Here is a 16,397-nt window from a genome sequence, read left to right on the forward strand (position 1 = left end):
ATGCTTAACCTAGAAATATCAATTGGAAGTTGGCAGAGAGGCTTGGGCTTTATTAAAATTTCACTGGTCATGCTGTCTTGCTCCTTAGACTAATACGTGGTCTAGTAATACTAATATAGATTAATTGTGCAATAGGAAGCTTTTTACTAGCATTTGACAATTCACAATTTGAGTCTGGGTTGTAATCTTGGTTACTCTGAGGTTTAGTTTTTTACTGTCTAAAATGATAGTGGTCTTCACTACACGTTTCTCATAGTGTTAGTTTGGGAATCCTCTGTGAATTGGTATGAAGTATATGGTATTATTAATCTCAGCTCTGCTAATATCATACTTACAGATATTTAGCAAGACAATTAGTTTAACTGGTATCTCTTCATCTGCATGGTAGGTAAAATGAGTATGAACTATATGAGGGGGGACCCCAAAATTCCCAGAATTTATTTATAAAAATTGTGCATTTATTCTTACATGTTTCAACTTCATTCACCTTCAAAGTACTCTCCATTTGATGCAATAAACCTATTAAGATGTTTTTGCATTGCTCGGATTTTTTGGGGTTTTTTTTGATATTTTATTTAATCTTTATTGTGTTTTTTACATTATCTCTTAGTCCCCTTATATACTCCTCCCCTCAGCAGTCACCACGCTGTTGTCCATGTCCAGGAGTCCTTTTTCATCGCCCTCACTGGGTCCGCCCATTGCCATCCCACACCTGGGATCTGCCACCCGCTACCTGCACTTCTGGGTCAGGCAAGCCGCTTTTTCCTGCACGACCCCGCCTATACAACTCCACTCTGCCAGCTGCTGACTCTGCCCCTCTTACTGGTCTGGCTGAATGGTTCATTATTGTCGGACTTCCGTACAATTCAATTTTTTTTCTAGTTGCAGTTTTGTTACTAAAACTTTGTTGTCTTTAAACTTGGTTGTGCGAGGAAGCACAGTGTTTCCACCTACGCCTCCATCTTGGCTAGAAGTCATATTTTATTGTTTTTGAAGTAATGGTGAATGGGTTTCTTTAATTTCCCTTTCTGTTAGTTTGTTGGCATATATTAATGCAGCTGAATTTTATATTAATATTGTTTCCTGCTACTTTGCTGAATTCATTTATTAGTTCTACTAGTTTCTTGGTGGAATCTTTGGTGTTCTCTATGTATAGTATCGTGTCATCTGCAACTTCCAATTTGGATACCTTTTTTCTTTTTCTTGTCTGATTGCTATGGCCAGGACTTCTAGTTCTGTGTTGAATAAGAGATGTGAAAGCAGTCATCTTGTCTTCTTCCTGATCTTAAGGGGAACACTTATAGTTTTTGCCCATTAAGTATGTTACTGGCAGTGAGTTTGTCATATGTGGTCTTTATTATGTTGAAGTATGCTCCCTCTGTTCCCACTTTGCTGAGTATTTTAGTCATAAATGGGTGATGGATTTTATCAAATGCTTTTTCTGCACCTATTGATACAATCATATTTTATTTGTTTATGTATGGTGTATCATATTTAATGATTTGTGACTGTTGTACCAACCTTGCATTCCTGGAATAAATGTGTAGTGTATGATCTTTTTGATGCATTGCTCTATTCAGTTTGCTACTATTTTGTTGAGGATTTAGCATCTATGTTCGTTAGATGAACATAGATGATATATTAGATGAACATTGGAGATATAGACATATAATATTTTTTCTTTGTGGTGCCTTTATTTCATTTTGGATGTAGGAAGATGCTGGCCTCATAAAATGAGTTTGGGAGCCTTCCTTCCATTTGAATTTTATGAAATAGTCTGAGAAGTTGAGATGTTTGTTCTTCTCAGATTGTTCGGTAAAATTCTCCTGTGAAGCCAGATGGTCCAGGACTTTTGTTTGTTGGGAGTGTTTTTATTACTGCCTCAGTTTTACTAGGTGTAATCTGTCTATTCAGTTTCTTTGATTCTTCCTGATTTAGTTTTGGAAGGTTGTGTGTTTGTAGGAGTTTATCCATTTATGGATAGTTTGTTGGCGCATAGTTGTTCATAACATTTTTTTACAATCCTTTTTATTTCTTTGGTGTCAGTTGTTATTTCTCCTGTTTCATTTCTGATTTTGTATATTTGGGTTCTTTTGGGGGGTTTTATTTTGGCGAGTGTGATGAGGTTTGTCAATCTTGTTTATATTTTTCAAGAAGCAGCTCTTATATTCATTGATCTTTCGTATTGTTTTTTAGACTCTATTTCATTTATTTCTGCTCTGATCTTTATTATTTCCTTCCTTCTACTCAATTTGGGCTTTGTTTATTGTTCCTTTTTAAGTTCCTTTAAGTGTGAAGTTAGATTGTTTATTTGAGCTTTTCCTTTGTTTTCTCAGACAGACCTGTTAATACTGTAATTTCCCTAAGATTGCTTTCCCAGTGTCCCACAGACTTTGGATTGTTGTTTCATTTTCATTTTTTTCAAAGTATCTTTTGATTTCTTCCTTGATCTCATTATTGATCCATTCATTGTTTAATAACATGTTATTTAGCTTCCATGTTGTACTGTATTTTCCAGTGTTCTTCTTATGATTGATTTCTAGTTTCATAGCATTGTGGTCAGAGAAGATGCTTGATATGTTAAATTTATTGAGATTTGCCAAAACAGTTTGGAACTTGTCAGTTTTTATGCCTTTTAGTGATTCTTCTGTTTTTTGTTTCACCTCTTCCACATTGGCAAAACTTTCTCATAGAGTACATTTTTCATCTGGGGAAACAAAATTTAGTTGCTTGGGGCAAGATTGGGCAAATAGGGAGGGTGGGGCGTGGTGGTCATGTCATTTTTGGTCAAAAACTTCTGAACATTCAGTACAGGGTGGGCACATCCATTTGTAAATTACCCATCATGAAATGGGCAAATGCATTGGAAGAGTCTTTGGAAAAATTGGCTGGAGCCAACACAGCCTCTCACAATAACATCAGCTGGTACACTGATACAGGTGGGTTCCTAGAACACTCTGCTAATGGGTCTCATCATCCAGAAGATAATCTGGTTTTTATTGGATCCTCGCCTTGTATGGTGGCTTAAAAGCTCTAAAATTCTATGTATCACCTGGATTCAATACTGTGTTTTGCTTTTTCTATTTTAATAAATATACTTTTCCTGTATGATGCATGGAGATGTTTTAATTTCTCCATTTAAGAACGGATTTTAAATGGATAAAATATAGAAAACTTTCTTCTTGTAAACTTTGAAACACAACTAAAGCTACATACCAGAGCAAGAGAGCATCAACTCTGATTGCTTCTGACAGATAGCCTTATCAGTTGCTTGGATGTATTTGTGAACAGGGATATTCAGTTCTAAGGTTCAACTTAGAACTGAACCCATGTGAATTTTTTTAGTGATCATCTGGGATCTCATGTTCAAAAGCATTTCATGCTCTTCTAGTAAGTTGTAATTCATGTATCCATCATATTTTTCTGAGGATCCTTTTCCCTTCTAAAAGATTTTTATTCTCCCTCTTTTCCCACCCATGACAATTCAAGATTTGCCCTTTAGTCTGGTATTATAGTAATTCTTTGAAACTACTTCTTAGCATTCATAAATAGAAAGTTACCTGGAGAGGTTATTTATCCTTTCAGGAAAAACTAGGTACTTCCCCCTGGCGAGGGTAGCTCAGTAAGTTGGGCATTGTCTGGCAAACCAAAAGGTCCCTGGTTTGATTCCCTGTCATGGCACAAAACAGGGCACGGTTTTTGGTTCATGGTAGGGGTGCGTACAGGAGGCAACCAGTCAGTGTTTATTCCTTACATTAATGTTTCTTTTGCTCTTTCTCCCTTCCTCTAAAATAAAAAAAATTTAAAAAGAATTTAAATTTAAAAAGAAAGAACTTAGGCAATTACATGCAGAAGTTTTGTGCTGGTTTCTTTGGGGATTGTAAATAGAAATAAAGTGTTCTTGCTTTTTAGGAATTTGTGGATATGAGTGACAGAATCCATTATTCTGTCAGGAAAATTGATTATATGTTAGCAGTTGACCTCTTAAAGGATAACAGAACCTTTATACATTGACTACTAGGTAGTTTTTTCAGATGTAGACCTGATTGATTCATTAACAGTGAGCATTGTTCACTTTTCATTCATTCATTAAATTAACAAATTTTATTAGTTATATACTGTGAGCTCATTAATGTGCTTGTCACTAGTAATAGAGTAAGGAATGATATAGACACAGACCCTGCCTTAACAGACTACTGTGATCAAGTCAACCCACTTATCTTTTTTATAGGTGCATTTAACTGAGAGAGACCATCAAAGTCATGGATTTATCTGAAAAACATAACATTATTTATCTCAATATTTATTTTGGTAGTTTATCATACGAGTATATAAAGAAATGTAATGACTTTTTTCTTTTTTAAATTTTATTTATTTCTACTTATTTTTATTTTCATTTTGCTTATCTTTGAAGTGTGACCACTCATTTATAACCATGCTTCTGTAGAGCTTTCTGGTAGCTTACGGCTTTTGTCTGATTCCACTGGCTTTGACCATTAGAAGCTATAGGATTTCAGTAGTTGAGGCTCTGTTAATACTAAAATTTTGTGGTTACTATTCAGTTGGTCAGAAAAGCTAGTACTTTATCAGCCTTCTTTCTGCTAGTTATTGGGTATTCTGTAGAAAAACTGATTGAATCTTTAGAATATATAAAGCCCTTCAGCATTTTAAAGATTTAGCAGCTGAAACTGCCCATCCGTCATTTATTGACCACCTGCTGTGTATGTGCCAGCCATTGTTCTGAAGATGTAATTGTGAAAAAAACAGAGACAGTCTTGTCTTCTTGGAATTTGTAAGACATAGCAATCTGTAACTGAGAGGTTACTGATAATGGCTAGCATTTACTGTGGGCCAGGCACTTTTCCAATTGCTACATATATTTATTTATTTAATGCTTACAACAACAGCCTGTGAAATGATGGTAGTATAATTATTATGCCTGATTTACAGATAAGGAAACTGAGGCAAGAAAGGTTATGTTGTTTCAAGTCATTTGTGGTGTGATAAAGATGGAATTCAGATCTGTCAGTCTGGCTTCAAAATTCCACATTTATCCACTACACTGTTCTGTGCAATTATAACAGATAATTATGGTATAATTTAAATGGATAATCAAATAGGTAATTTCACTGAGTGTGAGCAGTGATATAATGGAAATACTTGCTGCTGTGCGAGCTCAGAATGATTTCACACAGTTTGGTCTTGCTAGGGTCAGGAAAAGCTTTTCTGAGAAAGTAAATCTTTATTGAAAGAGCCTTTCCCACCACACGCATACTTTTTAGCTATTGAAAATAATTGGAAAGAATATTTTTAAATAGGCAGTGGTTGTCATACAAAAAATAGCAATATAATTAGAAAAACCATGAGTCTATTCTTAACTTGGGAAGGTTTCTCTGGTGATTACATCTTATTTACTATTTGGGTGAAATAAGTTTTTTAAGTAAACTTTTTAAAAATTAACCACAGGAAAATGTTTTTGTATTTTTGAGGAGACAAACAGAGAGGAGAGTACTATTATGTAAATAATACTGGGTGCTTTTGTGTGGTTTTGTTTGTGATAGAACAAAAGATTTGATTGATCATGTGCAGTTTAAATTAGTTTAGAAATGGTAGCAGCTTTGATTAATTACTTTATGTATAGTGTCATTTTGTAGCAGGGATTAAAGTTTCTAAATTCTGTACCACAAAATGAGCATAAAGAAAAGTACGAAATGCATTATATAGAACACATTTAATAATATCAAAGCTTTTATAAAGTTATTATGTATTCCTAAATGAAACTGACTTAAGATTCACAAATTAAATTTCATTTAGACAGATTTTAAGTATAAAATTGAACAGTTTTGTAATCTACGAATCAACTGATTTTATCAGTTACTAATCCTTTGAGTGCTTTCCATTTGTATTCGTAAGACAGAAAATAATTTTTTAGGGTATATTTAGAAATATTTTTGTGGTTAGTAGCAATCTTTGGCTAAAAAGCTATGATAGATGGTTATGGTAGTATTGCTCTATCATTCATAATGTAGTCTTTATCATTTCTCATGTATTAAAAATCTCATTTTCATTAATGGTTATTTTCATGGTAAAACCATTGTACAGAATTCAAGATCTTAATGAAAAGCCCCAGGGGCTTTTCACTGACTACTTTTATTAGCACAGTCATGCTCTATCAATTTAAAATACACACCATGATAGCTAGCTCTGTGTTTAATGATTTCACTGGTTTACTTCCTTAACATTCTAAAATTGAAATAGCATTCATTGATCATTACCACTCACTAATCTACTTAGGCTCCATATTAGTAATTGCTTGCTTGGTTTTTGTTCCTTTCTCCTCACTCCAACTCCTTTCTTTCTCAGGTCGGTCACGTTCCCTTTATTTTCTCCAGCCCTTTGATATTCTAGCTGGTCATTGCATTATTCTGCTTTTTCCCTGATATTCTGTCAGCCCCATACTGCATTGTGTTATGACATTCTTCTGCCTTTGCTGCTTACGGGCATCTGTGCTCTCATGGCCTGTTTGTGGTACTTAGTGTGCTGTTTAAACTATGGGTCAACCAACCCATTTTTTAAAAATTAATGCCATATTTGACATCTGTCTCGTATTTAACACTATATGGATGAGTGCATATCTACGTACATAAAAATATTATGTTACTCTAATTGCTTTAGTTTTTCTGTTAACTATGATTTCTTCCTAATTCATACTTAACCTGGAAACTTCTGGTGTTTTAATATGGTTGGGGTGGGTGGGTGGGTGAGGTATAACCTAGTTATCACCTTTTTAGGCGTGAGCTTTTTTTCTCATGTATGAAAGATATCTTTGTTTCCAGATTGTCTAGAGTCTTGCTACTAGAAACGTGGTATGTGGACCAGTAGCATCAGCATCACCTGTGTGTTAGAAATGTGGAATCTCAGGCTCTGCTCAAGATTTTACACTTCTTAACCTGCATTTTAACAAGATCTTTAGTCAGTTCATGTGAATGCTGAAGTTTGCAAAGCACTGTTCTATGTATCACCCAGCTAGTTTTAACACATTAATGTACTGATAGGTATCTGTGTACTTTTCTAGAACTGATCTTGAACATGTGTTTTGTATTGATCTTATTTAAATGTTTGTAAATTAATTTGCAACTATTCGCCTTCGTTCACCAACAGCTGTATCTTGGGTGGACATCACTACTACTACAGTGTAGAAGAAATGACAAAATTAATCTCAAACAGTAGCCAAACCTCGACTTTTAAGTGAGGATTTGATATAAGGTCTAAAACTATACCAAACATTTATAAATTCAGTTTCTTTTTTTCTCCTCTATCATCAGTTTGCATCTGTGGATAAAGAACTGTTTCTTCCTGGCTGGTGTAGCTCAGTGGATTGAGCATGGGCCTGCGAATCAGAGGATCGTGGTTCGATTCCCAGTCAGGGCACATGCCTGGGTTGCAGTCCAGTTCCCTGCAGGCCAACTCCCAGCAGGGGACGCACAAAAGGCAACCATACATTGATGTTTCTCTCCCTCTCTCCTTTCCCTCTAAAGATAAATAAATAAATAAATTTAAAAAAAAAAAGAACTGTTTCTTTTCTGGGCTATGTCTTTTCAGGAAAGTTGTATGAACTAAGGTGAAACTTTGAGATATGTAGGAAAAATTATTCAAATTTCCATTTAACTTTTGTCTTAAATGAGCAAAATTATACCATCATGAAATACGATATGTTGCTTAATAGTGTATGAATATAATTTATGAAGAAATATTGAAGGTCCATATTTAAATCTTGTTTGTACACGATTAAAAAAAGGTCATGGGCTGCTTCTCTATAGTGTAATATGACAGTCATAAAATTTCATAAAAAAATTTTATAAGACTTTGAGTGGGTTGGGAAATAATCTTGTAGTAAATTCTCTGTTATACTCAGAAATATATGGGTGCACATGGATAGGGGCAATACTATTATTTTTGTATGGTTGATATAAAATAATTGTTTTATTCTCTCAGCACATATTAAATGTGGGCTTAGTGGTAGAATTCCTCTGTTACTCATGTAATCAATCAAGTTAATACATTGTGTGCACAATCATTTGATGACACCCTAAAACTTATATTTATTTGTATGTTTTTGCTTAAGAACATAGTTTAAAAAATTAAAATGGTTTTATTTTTGTAATTCTAAAGGAAAAGTTTTTTTCTTTTTTTTTCAAAAATAAGAGAACTGAGAGCATACAAAATTAATCTATTATTATTTCTTTAGCATTCAAATGAAATGTGAATTTTTCTTCAGTAATAGCATTGTTTAATGATGATAAACAGCATTTCAGTGAGTGTTTTGTAGGTTTCAATGCCTTCTTTTGGTAGTATGCCTAAGAATGGCAGGGAGAGGGAGTGGCAGAGAGAAATACTCAGATATATGTGAGATAGCAGTGTGTCCCTTAGCACTTCAAGAGTGTTAGGTTTAAACAACAAAAGTAAACTCCAAGGATTGACCTAACTAGAAGCCATTCAATTTTGTATATAGCTTCTGCTGCATGTAGCCGTGACAGATAGGACTGTGGTTGTGGTTACCAGTGGATACTCTTGTGGTTATAACCACGTTGTAAATGTCACTGAGATTCTTCTTGAATGTCTGTCACATGTGTATTAGTAATTCTAAAGTAGATAAAAATGAAACAAAGATTCATTTGGGAGTTAGCACTCCCTGAAGATTAGTTTTTAAACAGAGCAGCAGAAGGACTTGTGACATGCATCCATAAGCAAGTGTAATGATTTGGCAGTTATTTAGCCCTCAGTTCCTACCCTTTTGGTTGAACCGACAGCATGCCTGCAAAGAGAAAGAGCCCTGTTTCACTCCCATTAATGTCTTCTTGAATGTTACTCTGCAGTCTGGGTAATGATAAATGTTCAGTGATTGATGATTTTGTAGTCCCAGGGGATTCTGGGTGGTTTCTGGTTTCTGTGAGCCAGGGCAGTTTTCTTTCTTATTTGGGCCTTGTGTTAATTCTTCTGATGTTTACTAACATTGTTTTAAGTTTTCATTTTTAATTAACCAGGGTTAAAAGCCTTATATCAATATGATTTTAGAGGTGATGCTCAACTTAGTATGTATGAGTTTGAAAACAAGAACAGTTTGTTACCCACAGAACTTTTGTAACATTTTATTTGTAAATGTTGGTATCCTTTTTCCTTCTTTGCTTTAAAAAAACATGTTTTAAATTATAAAGACAAATTTAATAACAGCTTATTATAAAATAATAACCTTAGCTTCATTTTCATGGTGTTTGCAGTTTTATTTTTCAGACTCTTAACTCACCTACCTTAATGTGTTTTCCTTTTTACATGGCTCAGTTTCTGGAAGAGTATGGTTTTTTTTTTTTTTTTTTTTTACTAATATTAAAAGGAGTCGTAAGCAGATCTTTTGCTAAATATTTATTCACCATTTAGGAAAGGAGTCATTTCTAGTATATTGATTGTAGGTTTTTAGTTTTTTAAGTAAGGCTTGTAATTTCCTAACCTTTATTGGTAGGATATGGAGGCAGAGAAAGAAGGGTAGATAGAGATAAACATTTTTATAATTTAGTTAATCATTTAGTACTCAGAAATATATTTCCTTCGTTCATCCTTTAAAAAAGATTTATAGAACTTTCTTCTTAGCTGTAAAGAGATCACATGGCTAATTTTTTAAAGATCAATAAAGATACTTTTTTATACCTCATAACCTAAAAAATAACATAAAAGAAGCACTTCTGTTTAGTTTTTCAAGTAATGGATAAGGAACTTGGTTAGGAATAACCATTTGTAAGTCTGTATATTAATGAGATGATTATGCTCAATTAGCAGGACTGGCAAGTAATCTTTTTAATACTCTGGTCTTTTTTCCCCCCCTAGGGTTTTACAGACAGCCCTCATTACAGTGATCACTTGAATGACAGTCGATTAGGGGCACATGAAGGCTTGTCCCCAACACCTTTCATGAACTCAAATCTGATGGGTAAGTTGGCAGTTTATTGTAAGTAATCTTCAAAAAGTCTCTTTGTTCAGAGCCACATTTTATCCCTTGTCCAGGAAGGACACATAAGTATTTAGAATAAAGTTCCTGAGTTTCATGGGGTATCTGGGCTTTCCTGTTTAGCTTAGTTTGAGGAGTAGGCATTCAGAAATGTGGGTCCTTCTCTTAGAGCATTATTGTCAATAGTACCAGAAAAGAAAGCAGCAATGTTTTAACTGTCCATTTTTGTAGTGTCTTTGTGACGTCAAGCATTATGTGTTTTCTGCTTTTTGGGCAGAAGAGTGTTTCTGAGACATTTGTAATTTCCTATTTATGTAGCAGTTATATGTATGTGGTAATTAAAAATATGACAAAGCAGTTACTTTAGTCAGATTGTACTCGTATTGGACAATATTGTCTTTTGGCAGTATTTGGTTAAAACTTAGTAGTACATTTAGATGTTGCAATATTTGTTTTAAGCAATTGGGTTCACATTGGAAATTTGAAAAGTTTTGTTCTGCAATAATAAAGTTGTACTTTGAAGGATATTACCTACCACCTAAACCTGATTATTATATTTTGGCAAAACCTTTAAGGTTAGCCATTCTCTGTATATCCCCTTTACTTCCCACAAAACACCCCTCTGTCTTTCTCATATGAAAGTTTATAGCTATTTAAGCTAAAGTGGTAAGCCCAAGGTTTTTTTAAAAATCAGTTTGGATGCCACTTTTTAAAAATTTTATTTATTTATCTTTAGAGAGGAAGGGAAGGAGAGAAGGAGAGAAATATCAATGTACGGTTGCCTCCCGCATGTCTCCCGCTGGGAACTGGCCTGCAACCCAGGCATGTGCCCTGACTGGGAATCAAACTGCGATCCTGTGGTTCGCAGGCCTGCGCTCAATCCACTGAGCTACACCAGCCAGTGCTGGATGCCACTTTTTTTATGATGATTTTATCTCTTTGCAGAACCTGATTCAAAAGAATCTCTGTTTTATGACATTATTTTTCTTTTCTGCTTATGCTGGCACTCATTACATTACAAAAGCATTATTTAATCTTTCTTACTAGTTGTTGGTAGCATCATGTAAGTATGGAAGGTTTTGTGTAATTGACATTGATTTCATTATTTCTTTTTTATTTTATTTTTAGATTTATTTATTTTTAGAGAGAGGAAAGGAGGGAGAAAGGGAAAGAAACATCAGTGTGTGATAGGCACATCAATTGGTTGCCTCCTGCTCATCCCCAACCTGGGAGCTGACCAGCAACTTTTCGGTTCATAGGCTGTCACCCAGTCCACTGAGCCACACTGGCCAGGGCTACATACACTATTTGTTAAGAATGTGACCTATATTGTGCTCTTAGAATTGTCCTTTTAAGACACAGCCATGCTAATGTAAGTGGATTACCCAAATCTAAAATCCTGGTGGTTTGCAATTTCTTTATAAATGGTTTCACTTTGCATAGGCTTTATTTCCCTTATCCTGTATAAAGTGTTGAAGAAATAGAGTCTGATGTTTTAGTGTGCATTTTGCCTACCAGTCTAAAGCCAGAAGCATTAAGTATGCCATAAGGCTGAAATATAACAGTTTACTTCAACACAAAAGCAAATGAAAATCATAGGATTAAATAAATTATTGTTCCAGATTAAAATCAGAATTTATTTTCATAAATTTAAAACAAAATAATTATCCTTGGAAAACTTTAGCTAGGGAAAACTTTCTAGTTTATTTTTTAAAAATTTCTGTTGAGCTTACTACCAAAGTAAAATAGATATGACACTTCAAATAATTTACTTTTGTAGTATAGCTTTTCTCTAAGTAGCATTTCATTTATACTAAATGTGGCAGAGCAAGTTATAGTCAGTGGTTTTGCAATTTCAGATTAAACTACACTTTCTTAATTGAGGCTGTTAACTCTGAATTGTGAAAAATCAGAATTTTTTTAAAACCTCACCAAAGGATATGTTCATTGATTCAGAAGAGAGAGAGGAACGTCAATATGAGAAACACCAATCAGTTGCCTCCTGTGTGTCTCCTGACTGGGGAGTTGAATCCACAACCTAGGAATGTGCCCTGACCAGGAATTGAACCTGCCACCCTTTGATGCACAGGAATGGTGCTCCAACCAACTGAGCCACTGGGCCAGGGGTGAAGTAGTATTTTCTTAGTTGGAACAATAAGAGCATTCTTGAGTTTATAGGTAATTATAGAATACTTTTAATAGTCATCATATCCTGTGTATAAAATCACATCTCCAAGTCTTGAAGTTAAAAACCGCCTCAGATTTATAAACAGATTGATCCCTTTACAGTACAAGTGGAAAAAATCTGCATTTATCTGGACTACATTATATAGTTAATAAGGTAGAGTTATGTATTTTCATTGTAAGTTATAAACCCAATCTTAAAAATGTTAAATTATCTGTTGGAAAGGGGGAAATAATTCTAAAAAGATTAGGCAGATATTTTCAAAAGCATTTCACTAGTCAGTAGCAAAATCTGATTTACTATACTTTTTTCTCTGTATTTTGAATAAAAGCGATCAAATGAAGTATCTAATAATTTAGTCTAAGCAATCTGCGTAATAGTAGTTTGCTTTTGGGAAAAAATGTCTCTTAAATTGTAGAACATTTACACAGTAACAGGCATTTTCACTTGATGTGAGCTGAAGTAATTGAACTGTTAGCTACTCAAAATGTGGGTTTATAGCACTTGGTAGAGTTACAGTGGATAGGTTCACTTTTCTAGCACTGACAATTTGAGAGTTCCAGGCTAAAAAGCCTTCATTGTTAAAGCACAACTGAGATGTACATGGTGGTATTAGAAGAATTTGGAACTGTTAATGCCTGATCATCGTTAACAGGTGATACTTGAGTGGTGCTGTGAATGGTGAATGCTTAGTTAAAACTAATAGGAAAGCAGTAACATATTTCATCATTAAATGCAACATATTAAAAAATGCCCTTAAAAGGGGGGATTGTATGTCTAGGGAATGTTGTTGTTTTTTGTGTCATGTTCAACTGTAAGCAAATTTGCCTGAAGAAATAGTGGATAAAGTGCCACTGTCTTTCATGATGGAGCTCTTACATACTTTAATGATTTTGTACTTGGCAAAAATGAGAAATTTTGTCAAGGGTTGCTAATGATCCATAATGAACAATTTGCCATAGAAACATGCATTTCTATATTCATTTAGATATTTTGAAGTGTTTTACATAGGAAGTAAATCTATTATGTTGGATCAGTTAGTGTTCCTTTTCAGTGAACTCCAGAATTATCCAGTTGATTTGTGAATATAGGAAAAAAAAAGCTTTTCTTGTGTTTCAAATTGAAATAAGTACATACTTTGTCACATCACTAAGTAATTAGCATCAAACTGTTCTGTACTTTATTATAGTAAAACTACAAAGCTTTGACAGTAGCAATGAATTGCAGTAGTCTCACCAAATAGTCTTATCTTTTTCCAGCCTCTTATAGCTTTGTTCTCTTTCTCTACCCTTGGTCTCCTTGTTAACTTCAGTAATATGTGCTTTCCTTTACCTCTTGGTGATTAGATGTATTTTTGGTGATGATAGAACAACTTTATTAATTGGACATAGAAATTAATGATTTCATAGAATTGCCTACCATTAATTTCCAACTGTTTGTGGACTGAATTACTCTTATCTTTCTACCTGTTCATGTTTATCAAAGCTTTACTTATTTTAGGTGGTGGTGTCAATAGGAAACTTAAAATGAAATACTACTACCTTCAATTTACCTTTTTTTCTGAGACCTTCAATTGTGTTTCTTTCTGAGACCCATTTCACCTCTAGATCCTTTAAAGAGTGAAAACATCTTCAAAACATGTTGATGATAGAAGAAAAAATTCAGGGCTGAGAATTAAGTGATCTGGATTTTGGTAAACTTTACCTTTCTGATAGAGTACTGCTTGGTAGTCTCAAAGATCTTCTGCAGCTCTAGAATTCTGTAATATAATGTATCAAACATTTTTGACCCTGACAAAAGCTGCACCTAGGATTATAATTGCTATTTTGCAAATAATAAAACCAAGGCACCAGAAATTGTTTTTTCCTGACATTACAGATCCAGTAATTGACAAAAATGAATATCAAACCCATGTCTCCTGATGTCCAGTCCAGCGTTCTTTCCCTTAGGCACATTAGGCCTATAAAATACTTGTTCTTTCTATATAGTGCTCCCAGGATTTTACTAGCTCAGTACTTTCCTAAACTGTAATTACAGAGACACTGGTCTTGAGAGGTGACCATGAGAAAAAAAAATTTGTAGTTACAATAACTTGGGAAACATTGTATATTATGTATTCCCTCTTAAGAGATTCAGATTGTACTTTAGAATATTGAAGACTCGGGGGGAAAAAAGAAAAAAAGCATATTTAACATTGTTTAGCCCATCACATCCCAGATTCAAATGTCATACAGAGCCTTTCTGTAAAAAGCATCATGAGCCTCTGAAGAACTAGTTTTCCATAGACCACCCACTAGAAAATGCTTGTTAGTTATTTTAAAGGAAGAATAAAACATAATACTTGAAAATTCTCTGCAATGTGAAGTAACAAAATGTTAATAATATTGCTGTATATAATTTTATAACTAATTTTAGGCATTTTAGCTAATTTAAAGTTGGGCACAGTTTTTCAAGCATATTATGCTAAACTCTTTTTATAAGTATTTGAGCAACTGTCCTTCCATTGCTGTTGAGGTCTGTTTGCCCAGTCCTACCCTTCTTTCTATCTCAAGAGTCTAAAGTGCCCCTCTGGTAGTAGTCAGTACATTTTATTTTAATTTCATTGTGGATTAAATAGTTTTCTTTGTTCTTGTCTGGGTATTTAAGCCCAAGTACACTTTTTTCCCCTTATATATTTGGTATTACAAACAATCGAATTTCAAAGAAATCTCTTTTGTGTACTTGATTCTGCCTGCACCATAATTTATGACTAATCCAGAAGTCTCTTAGAGTTACAAAAAATGTAGAACCACCATTTTTAGAATATCAAAGTACAATAGAAGTCTGCCCTCAAAAGATCTCTAATTTTGATGTACATGAAATTTTTTCACTAAATGAGATAATGAAAATGATTATAATTGCTTAGGGAGAAACAGTATGGCTTACTGTTTGAAAGTATTTCATAAGAATGAGGCCTTCATACTTGCTCCAACATTTTATTAAATCACCTCAGGTCTCAAGAAAGGATATGAGTTATATATTCATTGATATACATTCTCTGATCTTTTGCTGCTTACAAAAACAGAATGATGGCACTGGGAGAAAGTTGAGTGAAAGAGACCTAGTTACCTTTGAAGAAACCAAAGCCTGGGAAATGACTCAACCCTCTTGATTCCATTTTAGATCATGTTCTCTTCCTTCTACATTGCCTTCTTCCCTCTTTTTACTTCTCATGTTCAACCATTTGTTTCTTTGCTCCTTTTTCTATGTTTTAGGTCTTCTATCTTTTGCTTCCTCTGGCTGATGTTGATTACCTTCCTTTTTCTCCTTCATTCTGTTCTTAACTATGTAAAACACTGTATGACACAATATAAAGGTGAATAGAATTCAATCTGTTTACAGTCTTGCCTATTTTAGTGTGGTAGGAAAATAATTTCAATAATCAGTGTACTTGGTGGAATGTGAGTGATCAAAAAATTTCTTATAGAAATTCAGAAGAGATTAAAATAAGGCATAGCCAGAAGTGATCAGGGAAAATCTTACTGTGGAGTAGCATTTAATTCAGTGTATTAGTCAGGACTTTTTCTTACAAGTGAGAGAAATTAAATTATGTTCAACAAAAATTGGTGTTTATTAACTTACATATTCCAGATGGCTAGGAATAGGTTGATTTTAGGCCTGGTAGATCTAGGGGTCAAACATTGTCACTGGGTCTCCTTTTTTCCCCTTTCAGTGAGATAAAACTGCAGTGGCAAATTGGGCTGAGAATTTTGAGAAGTAGGAAAATGTAAGAGTGCAGTGTTCCTGTCTCTACCTCTCTACTAGATTTTTCACTTCGGTATCTCCAAATTGTTCTAAATTGTTCTTTCTGGCTACCTTTTTACAAGATGTATTGTATCTTCGTGGTTAGGAATGTTTTCTTTCAATGCAAACATATAGTTTATTTATAATAGTCTGGTCCTGACAACACCGTCCCTTTCCATGCCCATACTCTTGAAAAGCAGCCTCTTTCCATGGTTAGAATGTCTTTGATAGCCATTCTTTTGAAGCCAGAGATGTGCTAATGGCTTTTTTCCTACCCACTGTGGGAGAGACTAAACTAATGCTGAAATCTCACTTTGAAAGATGTTTCAGAGTTTCAAGAGTATGCCTGTATTGAATTAGTTCCCTTGTATCTAAATGCAGTTACTCTTGTAGTGAATTACTTAATAGGATTACTTAAAAGATATACCA

At 34.2% G+C, this 16,397-nt stretch overlaps 1 protein-coding gene across 6 annotated transcripts in view; it reads left to right on the plus strand.

The window, feature by feature from the left end:
• TCF12 (transcription factor 12) overlaps positions 1-16,397 on the plus strand; it is a 366,824-nt gene that overhangs the window by 154,408 nt on the left and 196,019 nt on the right. For all 6 annotated transcript variants that reach the window (XM_037053967.1, XM_037053964.1, XM_037053968.1 and 3 more), the window contains one exon: positions 9,880-9,982. In XM_037053967.1, the coding sequence (XP_036909862.1) occupies positions 9,880-9,982 (103 nt within the window). The remainder of the gene's footprint in view (positions 1-9,879; positions 9,983-16,397) is intronic.

Source organism: Sturnira hondurensis, unplaced genomic scaffold (genome assembly GCF_014824575.4).
Source record: "Sturnira hondurensis isolate 20B ecotype Veracruz unplaced genomic scaffold, ASM1482457v3 Scaffold0008196, whole genome shotgun sequence".
Taxonomy (NCBI): Eukaryota; Metazoa; Chordata; class Mammalia; order Chiroptera; family Phyllostomidae; genus Sturnira; species Sturnira hondurensis.